This window comes from Teleopsis dalmanni, chromosome 1, assembly GCF_002237135.1.
Source record: "Teleopsis dalmanni isolate 2A chromosome 1, ASM223713v2, whole genome shotgun sequence".
NCBI classification, from domain to species: Eukaryota; Metazoa; Arthropoda; class Insecta; order Diptera; family Diopsidae; genus Teleopsis; species Teleopsis dalmanni.
In genome coordinates, this window is record NC_051846.1 from 172,895,988 (window position 1) to 172,921,731 (window position 25,744).

The following is a 25,744-nucleotide window of genomic DNA, read 5'->3' on the forward strand; positions in this document are numbered from 1 at the left end:
CTTATTGCTAATATTTTATTTTTATTGACGCAAATCATGATACTGTCATTATACGTGTATTTGAAGAATATTTTAAATTTTATTAGCGATTAATCAAACTTTTGTGAAAATATAATTCAATTAAATGTCTAATATATTTGTTTTTTACTTCTGTTTATATATATATTATATTATTTGTTTATTAACTCGTGGATTTTGGGGAATTTTTATTGATTACACCAAAATATAAACTGTATAAAATATAAACTAATCTAAAATATATTAAATATAAAATATACCACCATCATATATATATATTTTATATAATACATAAAATATATAATATACAAAATATATAATATGTAAAATATGCAATATATAGAATATAAAATATATAATATATAATATCCAAATATATAATATATGTTTTAAATTTTGCCAGGCTTTAGGTCGTGGTTTTAAATTTATATTTTTATATTTTTTAATTATTTAAGTAATAGGCTATTAAAGCAATCCCAACCTAAAAGATCTATTGTGCGCATAAAGGCCCAACTAGGACAATTTTAGACTATTTATAAATCTTGTAATTGCTGTGGGCTTAATTTTACCTATTTGACTTGGGACTAATATCCCGCTTCCAAGGTAATCGAGTCTACGTCTTGCCACCGCTGGGCAGTTGCATAGGATATGTACTGATGTTTCCTTCTCCTCATGACAGAGTCGACAGGAGTCACTTTCTACGACATCTATAATCTTCATGTGGTAATTAAGTCTACAGTGTCCAGTAAGAAGTTCAGTGTAGATTTTAATATCGTTTCTGCTAAGGCCAAGGATTGCATCAACTTTGATGCCTGTTTGGGCTCTCCAGTGTTCAAGTAGATGTTGTTTCTCCCGTTCACATAATAAGCTTTTTGAAGTTATTTGTTACCCCGCAGAAGGGCTCTGGACCAATGAAAGGAATACATGCACCCTTCTTTGTTAGGGAGTCTGCTATTTCATTGCCCTCATGTCCTTCGTGTCCCGGTACCCACATAAGAGTAACATAGTTCCTCGATGCCAGGGTGTTGAGAAGTTGAAAGCATTCCCAGACCAACTTTGATTGAAATAAGGATTTTGCTAAAGATTTTAGAGCTGCTTGGCTGTCTGACAGGATGCATATTTTGGTACCTCGGGTGCCCCCTCGTATGCATTCTCTTGCACAAAGCTCTAAGGCATGGACCTCTGCCTGAAAAATGGAATCAGTTTTTCCCATTGCATATTTTTATATAATAACTCGTATTATATAAAAAACGCACTTTAAATTAAGTAAAAATATCACAGTGATTAATTTATGTGATATATTTTATTAACATATTTTATATATATAATATATAAAATGTATAATATATAGTATATAAAATATATAATATACAAAATATATAACACATATACAAAATATAATATAAATAATTATAAAATATAATGTAAATATATAATATATAAAATATATTCCCTTCATTGTTAATAATTTTTATTTGTACTAGTTGTAGTTTAGTGCGGGTAATTAATAGTTATTGTACTATACATAATAACAAATATCTATAAAGTTCTATGACAATTGTTTTGTTTCCTCATATCTATTAATAAATCATTGCTAATATCATTATAATAATTTGTTTTAATATTTAGTTGTAGTAGTAGTAGCAGTAACTGATCTACCATCATCATAAAATCGTTATATATTATATATTTTTATTAATATATTTTCAATAGATACAAAATAATAATGTTTATGTTTTGAATTCGTCATGGAAACCAACAATTTGTTTAGAAATCATAATGTAATGTAAATAGTAAATGTAGTATATATTATAAATAGATAGAAAGTAATACAAAAAATACATTAATTATTTTAATATACCAATCTTAATATAAAATGTGTCCAATTTGACAACGTCCCGACCTCTAGTGGATATATTTCAGTTGTTGTTAGTATAAAATTCTAAAATTATATACTTTTTTATATTATTTTTTTATTCATATTTTTTTTATGAACATATAATCGGTACAATTTGTAAAATACAAAATTTTCTTTTGACAGCTTTTTGAAAAAGGCTATATCCTATTTATTTTCTAAGTTAATGCTTCTTGTTTGAGTTCTTACTATAACTAAATCCTTATAGGTTATTATCCAAATTAAATCTACTACTTTTTAACTATATCCTATCTATTTTGCAAATTACTGCTTCTTATTTCAATTTTTACTATAACTAAATCCTCTAAATTAAATTTAATAGTTTTTACCCAAGTGTCAAACAATATTATGTATCCCAATATTTTGGAATAATTTCGTCACAATAATCTCTCTCTTCCAGTACTGAGTTTCAGTTTTACAAAACAACTATCAAAGTTGCTATCCGTTATTCCAAATATCCATAAGCGACTGAGTGATTACAACTAATTATAAATAAATGACTTTAATCAGTCCATTAGGTCCAGGATGAGTTTTTAGCTATATATCTAATGGTTATTTATTCATCGATATGTTTTATAACAAAAACAGGGATGTTAACAAAATATAAATATTGTTATTCTCGATGTTATTTAAAAAGATGTTTCTCAAGAAGCTTAAAAGTCCAGGCTTTTATATCGTTGTACGCGAGGTATCTTTGTCATCAACTTGATTTTAGTTGAAACTTATTTTTTTCACTTATCATAGCTGCGGCTATCCTAATATTTGGCTATTGAATAATTATTTTTTTATATATAATTTTTTTAAAGTTTCTTAAGATATAGTTTTTCATCATCAATAAATAGTTTGATCTGGCTTCATCACACGTCATAATAGATTATTGAATCTGCACTGTAGATGAGAATATAACGATGTCCTATTTTGTCAGTACTTGATTCAAATTTTCAATTTGTATCTGTTATATAGTCTAATCATTTTTGCTTAGACTTTCCTTGTAATATGACATTTTCATATTAGTCTTTTGTTAAGGTGAATACCATAATAGTTTTGGTTAATTTGTCTGGCAGTAAGCCACGTATAGATCTATCGATCCCTGTTAATACCAAACCGAGTTAAACTTCTATGTAGTTTCTGTAGTAATAATTTTTACAAATTTAAGGAGTCTTTAAACTCAATTCCTGGGCTTGTATCACCAAGTATTTTTATAAAGATTTTTAAAAGCATGTTTTTAGATCAGACCATAATGTCTTTTCAAACCAGACTCAGTGCCGTAGTTCTAATACACGTGCCTCCTACTTTTAGGGCAGTTGATTACCATAATAATTTTTTCATATTTTTAAGAAAGTATGTGTTTTTCATCAAATTGAATTTTAATAAGAAACTTTATACGTATATTTCCCTGTTTTTAAGCTGATTTGACCACAGGATAAATATTCAATTAGAATAAAATCTACATCAATGTCAATTAATAAAAATCTGTGTTACAAAAATATTTTGACAATGAAGTAAATTTTTTTTGTTTTATTTCTGATTAATAAATCACTCTTCACTAAATCTTGCATGGAGAAGTCTGTTTCGACCGTTTCATATATCTAATAATATATTGCTTCCATAAACTCTTATCATAAGAGTTATTATTTTTTTATTATTAACTAAGATAACAGTAATAGTTATAGTTATAGTATATATATTTATTTATTGTTTTTATTTTTATGATTAAATTTTGTTTATGGAATCAGTGAGAAATAAATTGATTTTATTTTATAATAAAAGATACTCACCAAGTTTCATTGAAAGTTAATCTTTTCGCTTAACTTAATTTGTTTACTATTAATTTTTTTTATTACGAATTTCAAATGCTACTTGTGTACAGCTGCCATTTTTAGTCGTAATTTGTAAGATTTAAAATAAATTACTTCTTTTAATTTAAATTTTTTAAATAGTATTATTTGCTTCAAACATTTTGAAAAATCCGCTAATAAATCTCATAGATAATTACAGAATCTATCAATTAAAATTAGAGTTAATTAAAGTTCAGACTTCAATTAAATAAGATTTTTAGGTTAACTATTAAGCTTGTCTGACTTAAATACTTCTTGCTCAAGTAATGGCGATAGTTATTTGAAATTTTTTTTTTTAAATATTGAGAATAAAACTAAGTAAATTACATATGTAAGTAGGTTACAAAAGTAAGCAAGTGATTGACAAATTGAATGAAAAAGTCAAAACTCTGAGCAACTTTTTCCATTATATTGTATACTGGTATGGCTTACTTTTCGAGATATTGAGGTTTAAAATTGTAAATCTTTTTCATTCATTACATTAGCAAAAAAAAAAAAATACATACGCCATCTAGTGTCAACAACTATAAATGTATGCAATTATTACATTGATTATATCAACTATGATAATAACTAAAATTTTCACTTTTAAAGTCCGATATTTCAAAAAGTTTACTATATTCTCTTGTAGTGTAGAAATTTATAATAAACTATAATAAAAGTCTGCGTAATTAACTTCTATAAATATTTTGAATTCTATCTACTTATATGTAGTTATATTTAAATCCCATTTATAGTTCGGTCTTATCTACGCCTCACTTTTATTATTATTTCTTATAACTTCATAGTACCGTTTAGCATTCATGATTTTTTTTAGAATTATACAGTAGGTTGATTTTTTTGTTGATTTTAAAAATACAATAAAATATATGCTATGAACTTTTTTTTCGATACTTTCTTATAAACAATTATTGTTTACCAATTTACAAATTTAAATATGGCGCGTCTTATGACGAAAAGATATTATTTTTAATTTAGAAGGGTTCGAACAATAATGAAGCAACAATAACAAAAATTTTAATTATTTTATTGAGATTTGTCTCACCATACAACGCTGTTTCGTTTACTGATGATGAGTACTTGGCAATACTCGAAACAGCTTTGTATTGTTAGTCAAATTTCAATAAAATAATATAATTTTTTGTTGTTGTTGCTTTATTAATCTTCGATCTCTTTTAATTATTGCTTGCTTTAAGTTGTCATTACGCATACATCGTTAGTGAAACGTTGAGATCGACACAAATGTTGGCCTAGTAAAAATTGAAACAGTTGGGAAATATCGATTCATCCGCGACATAGTGCTGTGAAAAAAATGATGTCAGAGAATATTCTACAGAGTTTCTTTATGATAAAATTAAATTAAATATTAAAAAAAAATATAAAGTGAGAGATGAGAAACCAATTTTTGAAGATCCTTAAGATTTGGATGATGATGTTTCAACTGAAGAAGCGCTTGCTAATATACTAGTGAAGCGACACTGGCAGTATGAGGAATTAACACACATTTTTTCTCTTTTTTTAATTCGTATATTATGATAAATCAGTTTATCTATAAAAATAGTAAGTTTTATATATATAATACTTACTATATACTTAAGTATATATATTTTAACTTAGGTATTATTTTATAACTCTTCGTATCTATTAATAATTATTATGAATTAATAATTGTCTAGTTAAGAGATCTAAGATCCAATCTTTAGAATTTACGAATACCTTCAATTTTATTCAACACAACCAGTGGGTTTATGAGGTTATTCAATCTTTCCACATATTTAAGAATTTTCTATTATTTTAAAAAATATGAAAATATGTTACGGATGTGAAACTTCAACTTCATAATCATTCAAGATATATTATAGATATATGATTTGTGAACTTATAAAGTACAACCTATATTTTGAATAAGTGTAAAGTTAAGTTATCGTAATTCAAGCATAGTTCTGATATTGTATCATAAGATTATAATATGTTCTGATACCTATCTTCAACATTATCTTGTTAGCAGGACATTTACACTAAAAGGTGACAGTGGAGATCACCTGCGACAGTTTTCCGGATCCCGGAGTTGTACAATAAAGAAATGATGGTTCTATCTAAAAAATGGACTGGTATGATAAAATAAATTTTCGAAAATAGAATAGGAATAGAATTACTATAAAATACTCTGAATATTTTTTCTTAAATCAAAATGATCGGAAAGTATATAAAGAAATTTTAGTATATAAAGAAAGAAAGAAAGTATGTATATAAAGAATATACGTTGTAAGCTATTGGCTACAATTATTTTTTACTGTCTAAGTAGTTGCCATAATACTTTTTAAAATGTCGAGAACGATATGGATTATTTATTTATTATTAAAATTATAGTTTGAGTACTAATGAGTTAAAACTCAAAAATGTACTAATGTTACTCAATAAGAAAATTAAATATTTATATTGTTAATGTTTATTTAAGATAGTTTTTGTTTTTTTTTTTTTGTTAATATATGGAAGATTCGAAAGTTGAACTTATACTGCTTAAGAAACAAGTTAAGTTCAATAATCAAAACCTAAACGAAAGATACGAATTGGAATGATGTCATGCGAAAACATTTAAATTGTTTTTATATTCAAATTTGGAATAAATTTTTTTTGTTTAAACGTTTTTGGTCAGTTAAGGTCTCTTAAGTAACTTTCAGTTTCACCTGATTTCTTTTTCTATCAAATTCGCATCATTTCATTTCCGTTTTCATAAATGATAAATAAAATAATTTTAATTAAAAAAATTATAAATAAAAAAAAATATTATAAATAAAAATAAAAAAAATATGATTTGAAAAAAAATATGATATTTTTGGACTTTAGATTTTTTTATCTCTTCAGCCACTTCAATCATAATATCAAAGTATCTAATAAATGTGAAGTAAACTACTTTTTAAAGTGGATTTTACTTTCAACTATTTATGAAGTGGTTTCTATATGTAGATCCATTGAAATTGTAGTTACTTTACAAAAATGTTCTCTCGTCAATTGAATATATTTTCAATAATTCAAATGCTGCACACGCAACACTTATTTATGTTATGTCCGTCATATGAGTGTATCTGTGCAGATACATTTCGTCCATATGCGAATATCGCAACCAGTAAACGTGCAAAACTGCACATACGAGTTGAGTATGTGTAAAAATTCGAAGTTACTGACACTTTCCGGAAAGTTCAATTGACAATGCTGCACATTTCAACATATTTCCAAATGGCATACTTCAACAATATTACTAAAGATATTTGAAGTGTGAAAAGTAATTATGAAATGCATAGAGTTAAGAGCTCTGACAAATTAAATAAGTCAATTAACATTCTGCAAATACCATTGGTCAAGAGGCAAATAGCAGAAGTGTCAAATTTTATTAGATAAACTAATAATGAGAAGAAAAAAAATCACATTTTCTTCTCATTTTTATTTCAAGTCATTAAAAAATACTTGAAATGGTTTTAGCGTCTTTATTTATCTCTAAAAATTTGAAATCAATAATGCGTATTTTAAGATTCAAAAAAGACGTCCACTTCTACTATCAAAAAGCTTGGAGAGAAGTGAAAGTGGTATTTATACCAAAAAATGGTAATAGACCAAGTGATGACGCTAAATCGTACAGACCGATTAGTCTCTCATCCTTCCTCCTGAAAACTATGGAAAGACTCATAGATATCTATATTCGTACAGAACTGTCTAAAAGTCAACCTCTTCACAAAACTCAATTCGCTTATTCCAAAGGGAAATCTACCGAATTGGCCTTACATAACTTGGTCAGTAGAATTGAAAAGGCCCACAAAAACAAAGAAATTGCGCTTTGTGCATTTCTGGATATTGAAGGAGCTTTCGACAATACGAGTTATGGCTCGATCTCGAATGCCTTAACTAACAGAAATGTTGATTTTAATGTTATTTCCTGGATTGAGGCGATGCTTCAAAGCAGAAAAATTACATCAACCTTAGGTAGAACGTCTGTAGCTGTTGAGGCCGCAAAAGGTTGCCCACAGGGTGGAGTACTGTCTCCTTTGCTCTGGTCAGTGGTTGTTGATGAACTTTTAATCTTGTTGGAGAATATTGGTTGTGACGCCATTTGGTATGCAGACGATCTAGTTATAATAGTATCTGGAAAGCATGGTAGCAGTCTATCAGAGATCTTGGTAGGGCACCTTCGACGCATTTTAGCGTGGTGCGAAAGTGAGGGTCTCTCCATAAATCCGGAGAAAACTGTTGTTGTGCCTTTCACACTCAAACGTAAACTAGACATAGGTCCCGTACGTTTAGGAAACACTAATATTTCTCTTTCCAGTGAAACAAAGTACCTAGGTGTTGTCCTAGATGGTAAACTCACTTGGAGTTCACACTTAAATAAAGTATACAACAAAGCATTAACGGCTTTATGGACAATACGGTCCTGTATAGGTAAAACTTGGGGCCTAAACCCAAAGATTATATTTTGGATATATCAGGCAGTAGTACGTCCTATCATGACATATGGTTGCCTGGTTTGGTGGCAAAAGGTCACACAGGCTGGATCTATTGCTGTTTGCATGAAGCTCCAGAGATTAGCGTGTCTCTTAATGACTGGTGCTATGAGGACAAGTCCAACTGCAGCACTTGAGGCTATACTTGGATTGACACCTCTGCACATACACATTCAATCTACGGCTGCGCTTAGTGCGCTTCGACTAAAACTCCACATGAACAAGAGTTGTCTTGACTATGGTCATACAACAATATTAAAAATATTTGGAGCACATAAAATTCCTCAATGCGATGGAGACTATACAACAGAACTCCATCGTTTTGGCAAAAAATTTGAGGTACACCTACCATCACGTTCAACGTGGGAGAATGGAGGCCCACAGGTTGACCCAAAAAGTTTGGTTTGGTACACAGATGGATCAAAGATGGATGAAGGCACTGGCGCTGGTGTATTTGGACCCAACACCAGCATTTCGGAAGCAATGGGCACATGGCCGAGTGTCTTCCAAGCTGAAATCCACGCAATCAACTTATGTGTAAGATCCAATTTAATCAAAAAACCTTCTGGCTCGAAAATTGTTATTTACTCTGACAGCCAGGCTGCTCTTAAAGCTCTTTCTTCTTGGACTTTCAAATCAAAACAGGTCCTTGAGTGTTACGATCTTCTGCAATCACTTGCAGCTCGGAATAAGGTAAACCTTTACTGGGTTCCGGGCCACAGAGGAGTTTTGGGAAATGAAAAAGCTGATGAGCTTGCCAGAACTGCATCAGAAACTGCTTTTATAGGCCCTCAACCCTTTTGTGGAATAAACTGGGCTAGTACAAAACAGATTATCAAGGAAATGGAAAATCATATGCGGCTAGAGTACTGGGTAAACTTTCCAGGACTCAGACAAAGCAAAGCACTGATAACACCTTACTCCTACAAAAACATTCTTAAATTCTCAAAATGTAATTTAAGGATGATAACGGGTTTCATTACAGGTCATTATGGTCTGAAATATCACCTTCATAAACTACAATTATCTGCTAACTCGGAATGCAGATTATGCCTCGAAGATGAGGAAACAACCATGCACATTCTTTGTGACTGTCCAGCTTTAATAACGCACAGAAGAAACCTGTTTCATAAGGAATTTCTGTCACCAGAACAGATTAAGAACTCTTCTCTACATTTAGTTCTAGACTTTATTCACAAAGCTTTAAGGGGCTTTGTTTAATCAATAGTGAAACTGGTACAATAGGTCTCTTCTGGCCGCAGTACCGGCTGTTGGGCAATTTTCACGAATACCTTTTATTATTATTATTACTATCAAAAATATTCTATTATATATTGTCTATTATCTATACTATTATCGTTTATAATTGGCCCCCATGCCATGGATAACTTCCCTGTTCTGATGAAAGTTAAAAGAAATCAAATACAATAATAATGAATCAAAATATGTCTTCGTTCCTATGAACGTTCCTAAGAAAACGTGAAGAAAAAAGAAGAACCACAAAAAAATAAGATGAAAAAGAAAAATTAGAACCACAAGAAAATAAGATGAAAAAGAAAAATTAGAACCACAAAAAAAATAAATTGAAGAATAAATATAAGATGAAGAATAAAAATAAGATGAAGAATAAAAATAAGATGAAGAATAAAAATAACATGAAGAATAAAAGTAAGATGAAGAATACAAATAAGATGAAGAATAAAAATAAGATGAAGAATAAAAATAAGATGAAGAATAAAAATAAGATGAAGAATAAATATAAGATGAAGAATAAAAATAAGATGAAGAATAAAAATAAGATGAAGAATAAAAATAAGATGAAGAATAAAAATAAGATGAAGAATAAAAATAACATGAAGAATAAAAGTAAGATGAAGAATACAAATAAGATGAAGAATAAAAATAAGATGAAGAATAAAAATAAGATGAAGAATAAAAATAAGATGAAGAATAAATATAAGATGAAGAATAAAACTAAGATGAAGAATAAAAATAAGATGAAGAAAAATAATAAGATGATGAAAAGAAATAAGATGAAGAAAAAAAAATGAAGAAAAAAAAAATAAAAAAAATAAAAAAAAATAAAAAAAAAATAAAAAAAAATAAAAAAAAATAAAAAAAAAAAAATAAGAATAAAATAAATATCAAAAATAAGTCAAAAAAAATAATTCGTTAGCTAGGTGTATGTTTTACACATTCACTCATCAACGATGACCAAACACAATTGTCGTCCCCAAAAAATCGAAACATGCAGGCCACCTCAATAACAATGCTAGGTTATTGTTAGCTAAGAATTTTTTCCGGTAGGTGAAAAGCATCGAAAGCCACAGTGTGAGATATGAAACCACTAAAATCACCTCTTAGGAATGAGGTGTAAACTTGTGTAAATGCGTAAACTTCATTGCAGTAATTAAGGGAGAGAGATGTGAGCAGATAGGCTTCATATCTAGCGGACTAAGTTAATCTAAGGCAGTTTAGCAATACACTGTTACCTATCACCTGACTAAAACAATATAAAACTATAGAATATAAACATCAGAATTGAACAGAATTCGTAAAAAATAACGAACTAATCAGACTTTCTCAGAAATTAAAGAAAGTCTGGGAAAGAATTAGTCGATCTCAAACATGATGACAATTTTATGGTGTTAGGCATAGCTATAACTCGACGGCAGATTTAACGAGATCGTTGGGTTTTGTATCCAATTAAATAAGTAGTATTTTTAAGATATGCCACAATAAATCTCATGGATCAAGATGTGTCAATAGTTACAATAATAAAGTCAACAATACACTGAAAAGCATTTTAATGACTTTTCTTTGTTCTGTTAATGTTCCTCTCTGAATCAAACTCCAGAGTTGAATTTAGTCGTTTAAAATAAGTTTTCTATTTTGCATTTATTAGAATAAAAGTTTTTCAATCTTTAATCTTTTAATCATATTTTCACCTTCATATATTAAGAATGTATATTAAAATTATTTATGGAGTGTAAATATTTTCCCTTTATAAATTATTTCTGTATTTGCCGCACTTGAATCAAAACCCCATTACAAAATTGTTGATAACAATCTTACACACTTGGTAACTATGAAAGCTGTCTTTTGATAAATAAATTTTATCTTATCAAAAGTTCTACTCTTAATTTTACGGTTTATAACATATATAATTACTTACTGTTATATATATGCATATATAATGTATATATATTGATGTTGTATAGTTAAATTTTTATAAAATATATATTTACGCTATCAATAAATAATAATCAATGAATTTTCTTTACAGAGCATAAGTTAGTTATGGTCGGTTTGGATAATGCGGGGAAGACTACAATACTCTATCAGTTTTTAATGAATGAAGTAGTGCATACAAGTCCCACAATTGGTTCAAACGTTGAAGAGATTGTATGGCGAAATATACACTTTTTGGTATGGGATCTCGGTGGTCAACAAAGTTTACGTGCAGCATGGAGTACATATTACACAAATACAGAAGTATATTAAAATATAAAATATATTAATTAAATATAATTAATTAAAATTTTATTACTTTTTATTATTTTATGCTTAGTTCATAATCATGGTTATTGATTCGACGGATCGAGAACGTTTGGCTGTGACTCGAGAAGAACTTTATCGCATGTTGCAACATGAAGACTTAAGTAAAGCAAGTCTATTAGTTTACGCTAACAAACAGGTTAGTTCATTATAATTTTTTTAAATCATGTAACTAAATATTTTTTTTTTAACATAAATTGTAGGATTTAAAAGGCTCAATGTCGGCTGCGGAAATATCACGTCAATTAGATTTAACTTCAATTAAAAAACACCAGTGGCACATACAAGCCTGCTGTGCGTTGACTGGTGATGGGTATGTGTATTGCTTTTAATTAAAATTAATTTAAATTATGTGGGCATTGAAATATTTGTATACTAAAATGATTCTCAAGTACCTGCCACAAAATCCACTTAATTACAATTGAGTGTCAAATCAAATATAAAATTATATTGACGTCATTTGGCATTTTTAGGAAATAGAATTGCAGTTTACACTTTATTGAAAATAGTAAAAACAAAAATATTTATTTTTGATTTAGTGTATAGTATGAAAGGAGGATTGAGTATTTGAAGATACTCTAAACAATTCTCATTATTTAAATATTATTGTTCTTTTTAAGTCGTTAACAATAACATAGATTACAATGTGTTTAAAGTTCCCAGTGTAGTAGATACCGTCACTTTAATAAATCCTTTTTTGTATTGCTTTTTGAATGTTCAAAAAAAATTAAATATTGGAATTTGCCAGCACAAGACACGCAAAATATATGGAAAGATAGAACCATCAGTATATCCACAGTAAAAATATCTCCAATAACTGCAGATGCAGCTGAAATGTGGACTACTCTAAATTACATACTTTTATAATTTTCAAACCTTTAAATTGTAGTTAAATCGAAGAGATTTAAGAGTTCCATTGAGTGTTCACAAAACTAAAATCTATCTCTGTGTTTGAATTTCCAATGCCAATGCATATCTGACTTAGTTCGATCCAAATTTACAAAGTTATAGCATCCAATTATTACAGATACAATTCAAATGTAAATTATTCTCTATTAGATACTTAGAATATCCAAGACTTTGAATTAAGGTTATATCGAAGAGTATTAAAAGTTCCAGGGAGTGCTCACAAAACTAAAATCTATCTCTGTGTTTCAATTTTTAATGTCTATGCAGACTTGATTAGTTCGATCATGTTTTATCAACTGAATATAGAGAGATAAGTGAACGAAAGTAGACAAAGTGGAAGATCGCCATCTCGTTGGTTGTATCAATTGGAATATTTGCTCGAAAAAACGATCACCCAAACAATATACACAGTGCAAGATCGTACATTACATAATGTGCATTTCAAGAGTAAAAGTCTGTATTAATAATAAAACAGTTATGTTTTAAAATAAATCAGTTTACCATTATATAAATGCCACTTGATCTTTTTTTTAGACATTATCATTTACGCATCTTATTTAATAACAAGAACTGCGATTTATTAATAATTGACGATATACTTTAACATCCTCCAATCCTTCAGTCTGTAATATAGATCAACTAGTTGTAGAGGGCAAAGTAAATAGAAGTAGAAACCACGTAGGATCGCCTAACCATTTCAGTATTTATGATAAAAATTATTTATGCTGCCCGTAAAGTATAATCAATTATTAATCTAAGTATGTTGCATATGTTCACTAAGTGTACTTTATCTATCCAAAATAATTTTATATATTTATATTCTTTTGGATGATCCGGAATAAGGGACTCCGCAACAACAAACGTTGCTGACAAGCTTACGAATCAGGGTGGCCTAATGTCGGTCATAAAATTCAAACCTTTCTAAGGATTATCTTCTTGACAGACTCTGTAGTATTTATAAACATCAAATATAAATTATTATTTACTGCATATATCATTTCGGAAGCTTCGGATAATTGATCTTAATAGATTTGATGCTAATAAGACAATTGATGAGCTTACAAAGAAGTGTATATCTTTGTTTAAAGAACTCAAATCTTTTTGCGAGGTATCCACGAGGTATCAGACATGAAAACATCATATATATAGAAAATTTTAGGAGAGATAGATTAATACCAAACCTTAAGGCAATTCAAACGACTGAACTAAGTCAGCAATATAATTATTGAGAGATTGCTTAAGTTAAAGTAATGTGAACTCAAATTAATCACTGGATTTTTTAACATATACGTTGCTATTAATTAGACTTTTCAAAGATAACATTTAACGACATTGACATTTGCATATTTTCTAAAAAGTAATGTAAAATATGCACCCATTTTGCTTCTATCCTGCTATAGTCAAGAAGCGGATCCAGTATCTCCATTCGCTTTTTATTTAATAATACAAATTTGTTATAACCTGCGTCAAATACAAACACATACCTGTTTGTAAAATTCCTTTCTGCAGTGGTGAACTGGAATTGGTCGTAATGATTGAGGAGTGGCTTCGGGAAGTAGACTTGGCGGTTTTTAGAAGCATGATTTAAAATTGTATATAGTAATTAGCGCTAAATGGCGTGTTTTTTGTTTCTTTTGTGATCGCAATCAATGTTCCAACTTTAGATTAAAAGTTTAAACTTCAATATCACGGGTAGTAATCGGTATCGGTATATGGCATAGTAGAAAAAATTACTCAAAATAGTTGACTACTAAACTCCATTGTTATCCCGGTGTGACCAGGAAATTGAACTTACGTCCAACAACTGATAATGTTATTATTGTATTATTTATTTTCAAGTTTAAATTTAATATAAACGAATTATTTGTATCCTTTCTCTAATAAGAGATATTTGCATATAGAATTTAAAATTGATTAATTTCATATATTATTATCCGTAAATATTAAATTATATAAAATTGTCAAAAACATTAAAATATTTATTAAATGAAATTATTTAATTTCAGATTATATCAAGGACTGGAATGGATTGTGCAGAGAATCAAAAAGAAATGACAGACAAATTCAGACTCTCATAGTTTATAGTAATTTAAGTATATATATTTTTTATAAACTGCTTGGTATAAATTTAATATGAATAACAATTAAGCATATAAATCAACATAGTTTAAATATATATTAATTTTAATTTCATTATTTAAGTTAGATAATTTTTTAATATTTCCTTTAAAATTATTTCTATTATTTTATTCAATGCATAAAACTATAACAAATAAAAATTAAAACAGTGACAACAATTTTTTTAAACATTTTTAACTATATATTGTAATAAAATTTAAAAATAAGTTCTTTGTTTTAATCATTTTAAAGCAGCTTTTAAATTTAAATAATCTTCAAATTAAGTTTTTAATACGATTGTGCTCATAAGTAGTAAAATATGTGTAATGTTATGTTTTTAAATAAAATATTAAAGTTTCTTTTAAGCCAAATTATCTATGATATTTATAATCATGGAATAAACATATACAAAATAATTGTAAACTAATAATAAGAAACGTTTACAAAAACAAAATCTTTGTAATTGTTAAGATTGTAAAGATAAATTATTGTACAGCATGTAACACTTATACCATAAGCAGAATTTTTGTGGTAGCTCTAGTGTTAAATATTTTTAAAAAATATCTATTAGCCTTAAGACTCGTATTAAAGTTGTTTTAAACAAATATTATTTTCTTCCATTTAACACATAATCAGCTTTATTCGAAACGAGTTTTATAAACAAGAATTTAGTTTGAATTCTTTTTATTAAAAATTGTTAAATTAAAATAATTAAATTTAAATTATTAAATTAAAATGATTAAATTTTAAATATTAAATTAAAATTATTAAATTTAAATTATTAAAATTAAATGATTAAATTTAAATGATTAAATTTAAATGATTCAATTTATATCCAATATTAGCGAATTTTTCATATACAATATTTATTTCGAATTGTTTATAAATACTAAAGGTATATACGTTAAAGAGCAATTATTTGTATATTAATTTTAATATGCGTTTTCATCATTAATCATTGATTAAAAAAAGATATGTTGTCCATTAAATAAAAGTTTAAATATAAAATGCATTTCGGAATGCATTAAAAATATTGTAGTTTATTGCCAAACGAAATGAAATTGTATTTGTAATAAAATAATTACTAACAATAAGATAGTAATATTTAATAATAAAATAATTATAACTAAAATTTAAATGTATATTAATTTGTATTTAATTTTAATTAACATATAGAGACTGGTATAAAGCTATACCATAAGTGTGTTAAAAAGTTTGGAATATTATTTTTAGAACTAAGGAAGCTTGTATGAGAAAAAAAGTTGTGGATATGGTATTAATTTAAGCTTACCGATCTAGTGGCACAAGGGTCCCTCTCCCCCAACCACCACCTATCCATGTCCCAACCTATGTATTCGTCTTGTAAACTCTACATATTATCTGCTTTCCAGCTCCCAGCGGGTTAACTACAACAACAGTGGATCAAGGTACCTAAAAGGAGTAAAATACGATTATAAGTTTTAGTAGTCTTTCAGAGCATGAAAATAATAAATTAAAATTATGCAGTGAAAAGATCAATATCTTTTGGAGTTCTATACAAATTTAAATTAATGTAATAATTTAAAAAATAATATAAAATTCAAAAAAAATATTCAAAGATAGGATAGTTCATATACGTATATTAAATTATTAAATGAGAGAAAGTAAAGCAATATCGAGAAAAAAGAAATTACTAAATGATTTTAATCAAACTCTATATTATTATTATTAGTACCAATAGAATTAACACTTTTTTGTTTAGAGTTATATCAGGTTTATGAGGCTTAAGTACACTTATATGGTCGTTGTTGCAAGCAGTGAGCACGGGGTTTGATCATCGCAATGGTTTTGGAACATAGACTTAGCAACTCTTGGAACTTGCTAAGGCATATATGAGTATTGTAACTTCTGTCATATTATGTTTTCTCCATGGTTTACAATAACGACAACACCGTTTGTAAATTAACTGTAGCTTCAGAAACGCCCGAAAGCATTCATCTATGATAACCAAATGTTGCTCAATGCTTCTATTTGTATTTAAAAGTAGGCAGTAGAGATGAAATACCATGAAGAAAGTATTGATTCAAACAAAAATGCAAGAGATTTATGACTACTTGATATCCGTGGTATCACAACTGGTCATTATTTTTGCTCAAGTGGGCTTAGGCGAAGAAAGTAACCATGCACGATAGACTATAACAACACATAATCAAATCAACTCAGTTATTAATTATGTGCTGTATAAAGTAGAAAAAACCTATTAAAATGAGATGATGGTATATAAATTAATTCTGATGTGAGGTGATAAAGATTATCAAAATAAAAATGCTAGCGATTATGAAGATGTGTATTATAGTAGAGACAATTGAATAAAACAAAATAAAATCTTAATTAAGAATTAAAAGATTTTATATTTATATTAAGGGAAGAGGTATAGTTATTGGAGCTAAAAATTGATAAATGTTTGAGACATTTTATATTATTTTACGGACCGGATCCTTTATTAATACGACTGGTTGGTTTTGATTGATTTGTAATTACCCCAGATTATAGTCTTTATTAAATTTATTGATTTATTAGATTGTGGAAATTTACATTTTACGGTCAACATAATCAGGTGAGTCTTTAAACAATTAGGTTATTGATCTTTTTCGCACTAATTGTATCCATTAAAATTGACTGTGGTTGGTGTAGTTTATCCGTTGACGGCATCATAGGGCATTGTTTCTTTCGAATTGAGGAAAAAGCTGCTGAGCCATGCTGACTGAATTTTTGTTTCCAAAAATTTATAAGTTAAATATCGACGAGACGGCGTTTTTAGTTCTAACAAGACGGCGCAATCTTCATAGAGCGCACTTAACAATCGATTTATTGCGAAATCAATTTGGTAACAACTTTATTTCCAGGAGTGGTCCTGTTAATGGGCCCTCTCGTTCGTGCGATTTAACGTATCTCGATTACTTTTTATGGTATATGTTAAGTCAACCGATAATGCTGACAACCGATAAATTAGTAATTTTTGAAGCATTGGAAGCCAAGGTTCATGACACTATTGATGTCATACGGTCACATTTATTGCAAGAAATAGTCAAATATATATATATATAATAAAAAATTTTTATTTTAACAACATTTTTGTCTTGTATTATCATTATCATTATAAGTATGCAGCTAAAAAAACACCCGATATATAAGAAAACAGTGAGTTTACACGGGTATTAATGTGGTGTAGGAGGATCCTTAATTTTTTGGAGAGATCTTTTGTTCTTAAATTGTTTGTGTAAATGAATACGTTAGGATTTAAGTTTAGTTTTTAATACTTATAGACTTTCTTAAAAATCTTTTCCTCTCATTATAAATGGTGAAAAGCTCTTTTAAGCTACGTCAGAGACAGTATTTTGAGCTTAAAAATGTTATTTATGAATGGACAATTTGTAAACAAAAACTGGCAAATATTTAAAAGCTTAAATTGGTAATAAAAGCTCGCGAACAACGCGCATACCGTCAAAGCGAAATTCGCGAGAAAGAAAGAGCAAAATAGAAAAAGCCAAACAAAAAGCAATTATACTAAGAACGAGAAAAGCTCTTGCTTCAACACGCTGATCCAATCTGTTATCTATGTGATCAGTTTTATGCAAAATGTTAAGGTGCTGGGACTTCATTCAAAGTCCGCAACGCATTCAGTTAACACGAAAAACCAGTGTCTGCGTAAAATAAAAAGTACTGAACTAATCAACTAAAAACAACAATGTCTACACAACCAACGCTTACCAACACTGGTACCGGTGCTCACTATTTGGGCGGTAGCTTGAACGAGACTGCTGGTAACTATCCTGGAGTGAACATAACTTTTAGTTCTATGCAAATCGCACCCAAGGAAAGAAAACTGAGTGAATTGATTGTGGAGAAAACGGCTAATAAGGAATTTTTCTATGGCATCGAGTTGGCAGCTCGTCCATACAACAACACTGAGCCACTGACTTTAGATTACAACAGTTTTGGTCTGCTAATGCCACTTTTCACATCACTCATTTGGCTTGGTCAAGATTATTACAGTGTGGATCCCATACAAGATGTGGAGTCTGTACGATTTGCCAGAAAATTAACTCCACAAACCGTAGTCCTGCCGCATTTCACCTGCTACCGCACCGATCGTCAACGTCTGGAAGATTTTTTGGCTTTAAATTTTTCAAATGTGTTGGCTTTGCGTGGGGATCAAGTGAGCAGCGATCAAGAATTCCGGTATGCGACTCAGTTGGTGGCGCAGATAAGAGAAATACGTGGAAGTGAGTTATTTTTCTATATCTAAAGTGTAAATTAAATACGAAATGTGTGCATGTGCATTTTTTTTAAATTAAAATTATTATTTAATTTTTGTGACAATTAATTTTTTTTGTACAATTATTTTTTTGTATTTGTTTTATTAATTTTTTTTTTTTGTTATAATTTGTTTTGATCAATTTTTCTATTACTCGTGCTTGAATTTTGATACTGACAATTTCACAGTAAGTAGCGGCGGCATTATCTCTTAAATTATCAATGGATTTCGCGTTGTCTGTTTACAATTTGATTAGCAATTATTGTCGTTGAATTTTACTATTTGACTTTTTTATTACATTTGAATATAATATGTTTTTTATAAAATATTTTTAAATAATATTTTATAATCTATTTCAGATAATATATCAATAGGAGTTGGGGGCTATCCAGAAGGCCACCCCGATTGTCCAACAATTGAGGAAGATATACAGCATCTCAAAGAAAAGGTAAAGTTATTATGATTTTATATATTTTTATAAAAGTATAATATAATATAATATAATATGTGAGCAGTGTCTGAGTTACATTATGGTGTTACCATTTATAGGAGAAAGTACGCTCGACTATCAAAGATAAGTTATATATTTTCATAAAAACAAATATCGAAGTAATCAGAGTTAAATTTGAAAGTTATCTATAGAATAAATAATGTTCTATTATCGTAGATAATTTATATATTTTTATTAAAACAAATATGGAAGTAGTCAAATTTAAATTTGGAAATTATTTATAGAGTAAATTATGTTCTATTATCGGAGATCTTAAAATAATAATTTATATTATTATATAAAAATATAATATGGGAGTAGTCAGAGTTAAATTTGAAAGTTATCTATAGAATAAATAATGTTCTATTATCGTAGATAATTTATATATTTTTATTAAAACAAATATGGAAGTAGTCAAATTTAAATTTGGAAATTATTTATAGAGTAAATTATGTTCTATTATCGGAGATCTTAAAATAATAATTTATATTATTATATAAAAATATAATATGGGAGTAGTCAGAGTTCAATTTGAAAGTTATTTATAGAGTAAATTATGTTCTATTATCATAGATAATTTATAAATTTTTATAAAAATAAATATGGAAGTAGTCAAAATTAAATTCGGAAGTTATAGATAAAAGTTATAGATAAAATTATGTTCTATTATCGGAGATAATTTATATACTTTTATAAAAATAAATATGGAAGTAGTCAAGGTTACATCTGGAAGTTATCTATAGAGAAAAATTAAGTTCTAATATCAGAGATAATTTATATATTTTTATAAAAATAATATGGAAGTAGTCAAAGTCAAATTCCGGCAAAAAAAAAAAAATAAAAATTAAAACATATAAACATATAAACCTCCAAATTTGAAAAAAAGAATTAATATCAAAAAGCACTATTTATAGTTTGTATATTTTCCAAAGTGCTTTATTGTTGCCTTTATTATGCATCATAGCAGTACTATTTTTAAATATGAAAAATTTGTCCCTTTTACATATTAAAAATAATATTATTTAACATTTGGAAATTTGGTAAATAATGAGCCAAGGTCACTCGCATCGTTAAGGACCTTCTTACACCCGATTGCGTAACGCTTCCCTCAACATTTCAGCTCACAATAACTAAAGTAAAATATGGAAATAATGGCTTCTGGTACAGATTACATTTACCTTGCCATTAAATGACTTATATTGAATGAGTCGTTTTATAATGTTTATTAACATTATATTGTTTGACAGTTGTATGATATTTTTGTTTGTTATAAATCGAGAATGATCAATTACTGACTGATTACTTTTGCGATAAGGTCACATCTTTTCTTTTTCCAAAAATATTGTGCAAAATCTTACTCTCTCCTAATATCATATCTTACTGTAATATAAAATATAAGATACTACAATATATACATAATCTTACTATACATAATGTAATACAATAATGTTTATTATATCTAAAGTCGAAATTATAATTATTAAGTGACTACCAACTGACGGCTTGATATGTATGTTATGGTGCAAGAAGTCAATACTCGATGCTTTAATACTTGCAATAGTTTCTTGAAGACAAGCAATTTAATTTTTTACGGGACCTAATATAAGCTACACTAATGTTATTTATTCTTTGTGAATATCAGATCCTGTAGCTTTCTAATTGACTAAGGAAATAATATCTTTTTATTTCTTTTTATTTTATATTTTTGTATTTTCCTGCAATATAAGTGGTCTATTCAAAATTAACTCAACAATTGCTTCTATAAAGCAATGAAAAATTTATTCTAGTGGAATTTGCAGTTTGATGAAGCTTTTATTTTCCTCTCTTCTCTTATAGTATAGAAACATTGGTTAATGGTTTGTAATGTTAAAGTTCTATATCAAATCATTTACATATAGTATATGTTCTAAAGGTCAGTATGTTATAGTATATGAATACTGAAGTCATTTTCTAAGTTTTTTGTATTCATCTGTCACTCACTTTGGCTACTTATGCCTTTTAAACTCACTTGTTAAGTGAATTAATATTTATTATTTTAAATAATATTCTTCTAATCATAATTCCAACATTTCTTACAAATTACATGAGCTTCAATGTTGAATATCAAATTTATTCATTATGATTATATTGATTTACAGTTTTAATAAATAAATTAACTGTTCAATTCAGATCATTAAATATAAGCCGATAATTGTAAATACAATACTTAGACTTGAATGACATGATATACTAGGGTCCTTTAAAAGCACGAGTCCATGGTAAATAAACCTAGTAGTTCATATTTACTAGTTTCTATTTCACTAGTTGTTTTTAGAAAATTAATTTTATTGAACTTCATATACCATAGCTTGTATAAAAATGGTTTCAAAAAAAACTAACCTAAAATTGCTCGGTTAAACGCAGTTTCTCGACTAATTGAACTAGGATAGTGACATTTTTAAGAATTAATTTATTTGTGATTTTCTGTAAATACTTTCTTATGATATAGTTTTAAATCTCATGTATGACTAACTGAACTATCGTATACATTATAAATCATAATAGCTCGGTTAGGTCGTTAAGAAAACTGTCCCCAAAGTTATTAAATCGTAAAGAAGAAGATACACATGACACATGAGGCGGAGATTAGTTCCCTCCTCAACTGCGGAACCATAACCTCGACAAAAGTAGACTCAGTTTCATGTCTTTCTATTATGCAGTGACTTGTCAAAACCAATACTGTAGTTCCGAATTGGGTTACAACACCTGGTTGGTGCGTTTTTTGTTTAGTTTAGACCAGATAAATCTAGATATCTGACAACTGGGTACGTCTACAAAATTTTGCTTTGCTATACTCAGATATGTTTTTTTGATTGCCAATTTAACTGTTGAAAGTGGGACATCAATATCTGAACAGTGAAGATCAGGAAGCAGAATGTCTGCAAACTCGTCCGCTCTACAGTTGTGCGCGATATTCTTGTGTCTAGAAACCCATGTGCGTTTCTGCATAAAATAGTTTAGTTTTATTTCTTCAGTCAGCCAAGCTGTCTTTAAATCCCTGGTAGGTACTACAATCATATTTCTAAAAATTCGAAAATTCTGTGCTGTGTCGAGAAATCCATTTGCGTTTCTGGATACAGTTCAAACTGCCATTAAATTCTAGGTATGCACTACAGTCACATCTCTAAAAATTCGAAAATGCTGAGCTGTGTACTGAAATCCATGTACGTTTCTGGATATAGCCGAGCATTCTCGATTTGTTAGAGTTGTGGCTGTAGTGCCTAATAGTGATTTAATGGCAGCTGGGTTGTCCGAAAAAATAATAATAAACTATTTTTTATTAAGGTTTTATTTCTAGAAATTATGTTAATCGTTAAGAATTTATAAATTTGTGTGTTGGTTTTTTTGTTTATAGAAAAATTGCACTCCGTCACAGTAAGAGCTGTACACCATATATATTTCAATTAATTTATTTTTAAACAAAAAGAAAAAAAAAATAAATTTAGTATAAATATTTATAATGTTATCTGTGAAATAATAATATTTATTTAGAATTTTAAAATTAACTTTAAATAAATAGTGCAGAAAATTACTATAATAATGAAAATTATCTTATTTCTGAATAATTATTTTGAATTTTTTTTTCCGACAATATAAGTTTTTGTTTATTTAAAATTTACGAATTTTTAAATAATTCTGTGAATCCCCTGAATATTTATTTATTTTTTTTTTCAATGTAATTTTTATAATAATACAAATACTGAGTAAAATAAACTAATAAAATCAAATAACTTACGGTGTAGTAATACTTAATAACGATAATTATTAATTAAGCTCAGAAAAGAATGAAGCAATGAACTTTAATTATTACTAATGATAATTATAATTATAAGTTTACAACGAGAATTTTCTCGCTATTTCCAGCTGCAATTACAGTCGTCGAATGAAATTGCAATAAATTAGACACATAATTTATACGATTTTAAAATTGATTACCGGTAATTATTATTTACTTAACACCTTTTAATGTAACAATTAATAAAAAAAATAAATAAAAATTAAGTCCACAGTATTTCCAAGTCCATGTAACCGCAGCATAGAATATTGGATTTCTCGTTCCAATTTGTTTGCTGAGCAAACTTAACAGTCAAACTACAAATGACTTTTTCTTCATTTGATGCGGCTTTGCTCTTGAAATATTAAAAAAAAAAAAAACAAAAATTAAAATTAAATATTAACATTTCTAAAAAATTCCCCTGTGGTACTTTTGACCAAAAATATTAATTCTTCATTTAACACAGAAAAATTAGTAGAGAAAAAACGACTAAAGGAGCAATTTTAGTTGAAGTTGTTAGTCTAAATTCAGCCAAGAAAACCGGAAACCATTTTTTTAGTATTTAAACAACAGACTTTGCTTTGTTTATTTTGATTTTAATTTTATTTAAAATTTTTGTAAATCCCCTCTTCACATTTATTTCTTTATAGGTGAATGCAGGTGCGGATTTTATAATCACTCAACTTTGCTTCTCGGCGGAAACTATAATTAATTTCATTAAAAATTGTCGGGAAAATGACATCAACGTTCCTATCATCGTCGGTATTTATTCTCCAGAAAACTATCGTACCCTAATACGTTTAATGGAGATAACTAAAGGTAAATTGGGTGACGCGGCATTGGGGGATTCCATAGGAGACTTCGAAGTCGTCTTTATTAATCACATTTTTAGAAAAAAAAGATTACATTTCTTATTATTTTTTTTTTTTGCAGTTACAATGTCTTCCGAACAAGTTGCTGAGTATAGACAACATAGACACAATCCAACAAAATTTCAGGAGTTTGCAGTACAGAAGACTTTAGAAATGATCACGGAAATATTCGATAGCGATATTGGCGTTTATGGCTTGCAATTTTTTTCACTTAATAAATTTAATAATATTAAAGCAATTTTACAAGAAATGAATGCATTGGAAAATAGAATTGAATGAATTTAAATAAAATAAAAATAAAAAATAAAAAATAAAATAAAATAAAAAATGGAGTTTAATAATTAAAAAATAAAAACATATTTTAATTAATTTAATTATTCTGGTTTACGATTTCGTTTTAATATAACACAGCAACCGATTTTGTTAATAAACTTTTGCAGCTAATTAACGAAATTCCAAAGTGCGAACATATAAGACAAGTACCGCTTTGGGGCAGCTGGTTAATGAATACAGACTCTGAACTTCAAATTTGGCAGGGCATGAGTTCAACCCCTAGTACTTGCAGTCTCAAAAAAATTATTTACGAATAATTAAATATAAGAAATAATTCCAAGACAACTGATGACAGATATTTGACAATAATATAAAAAATTTTTTGTTGTTGTAATTCACTACTTTTCGAAACTTCTTTAAAATAATGAATATGTTAATAGAAGTAAATTATTTTTATTAAAACAAGTGGATCATTGATCCACTGGATCAATATTGTTTTCTTGATAACTAGGTAAGTCTAGTTATATCTAGAGTTTAAATTAATTGAAGATTCTGTATCGTTAATAATATCTTCTGATGTTAGCTTGTTTTATTAAGAAGTTTCTTACTTAATTTTTGTTTTTTTTTAACCGCTTAAGTTTGAAAGATCTCGAACATGACAGCTGAGCATATATCTGGAATTAGATCGAATCCAGAAGTTACTGAGTGTCAAATAAAATCTTCACTTTTCTGATAATTCTGATAGGCAGTTCTTTTTACCCGCCATGTCTATCAAAAAATGTAGTTTTTTAGTTCTTCTAAAATAAATATAGATAGAACTTGTATAGAACTTGTGTTACAACAAATACTCAATTTTACAAAAAAAATTTTTTTATTTTTCGTTGAGAAGAATGTTATTTGGAAATCGTGAAAAAATCGAGAGTTGGGTATACGACTATAAGATGCTATAATATACTGGTCTTAAAAATATACTATATTTTGTACTATTTTATACTAATATTTTATACTATTTTATACTATACTAAATATATTCTGCGTCATATCATCACAGTATATCTTCATACAATCTTATCATCTTAAAAATTTTACTATAATTTATAACTAATATCATTTAATTGAAAATAAATTTGAAAATATACTATATTT

The 25,744-nt window shown here is 27.8% G+C and overlaps 2 protein-coding genes across 5 annotated transcripts in view; both read left to right on the plus strand.

Annotated features, from left to right (window-relative positions):
• The window catches only part of LOC119670206 (ADP-ribosylation factor-like protein 5B), a 30,859-nt gene extending 15,367 nt beyond the window's left edge, over window positions 1-15,492 (plus strand). For all 4 annotated transcript variants that reach the window (XM_038080370.1, XM_038080371.1, XM_038080369.1 and 1 more), the window contains 4 exons: window positions 11,554-11,762; window positions 11,839-11,964; window positions 12,029-12,138; window positions 14,741-15,492. In XM_038080370.1, coding sequence (XP_037936298.1) covers window positions 11,554-11,762; window positions 11,839-11,964; window positions 12,029-12,138; window positions 14,741-14,789 — 494 coding nt within the window. In that variant the 3' untranslated portion in view covers window positions 14,790-15,492. The remainder of the gene's footprint in view (window positions 1-11,553; window positions 11,763-11,838; window positions 11,965-12,028; window positions 12,139-14,740) is intronic.
• Window positions 15,493-18,477: 2,985 nt separating this feature from the next.
• On the plus strand, window positions 18,478-24,604 carry LOC119666732 (methylenetetrahydrofolate reductase). Its single transcript, XM_038076015.1, has 4 exons — window positions 18,478-19,117; window positions 19,509-19,597; window positions 24,104-24,272; window positions 24,387-24,604. The coding sequence occupies exons 1-4, from the start codon at window positions 18,580-18,582 to the stop codon at window positions 24,602-24,604; spliced, it is 1,014 nt and encodes a 337-aa protein (XP_037931943.1). The 5' UTR covers window positions 18,478-18,579.
• The last annotated feature ends 1,140 nt before the right edge of the window (window positions 24,605-25,744 follow it).

Excerpts from the sequence above, each read along its gene's own strand:
- LOC119666732 (XM_038076015.1), top strand. The coding sequence starts at position 18,580 with ATGTCTACACAACCAACGCTTACCAACACTGGTACCGGTGCTCACTAT. Across the intron at positions 19,118-19,508 it reads GATAAGAGAAATACGTGGAA|ATAATATATCAATAGGAGTT; the intron begins GTGAGTTATTTT and ends AATCTATTTCAG. Across the intron at positions 24,273-24,386 it reads TTTAATGGAGATAACTAAAG|TTACAATGTCTTCCGAACAA; the intron begins GTAAATTGGGTG and ends TTTTTTTTGCAG.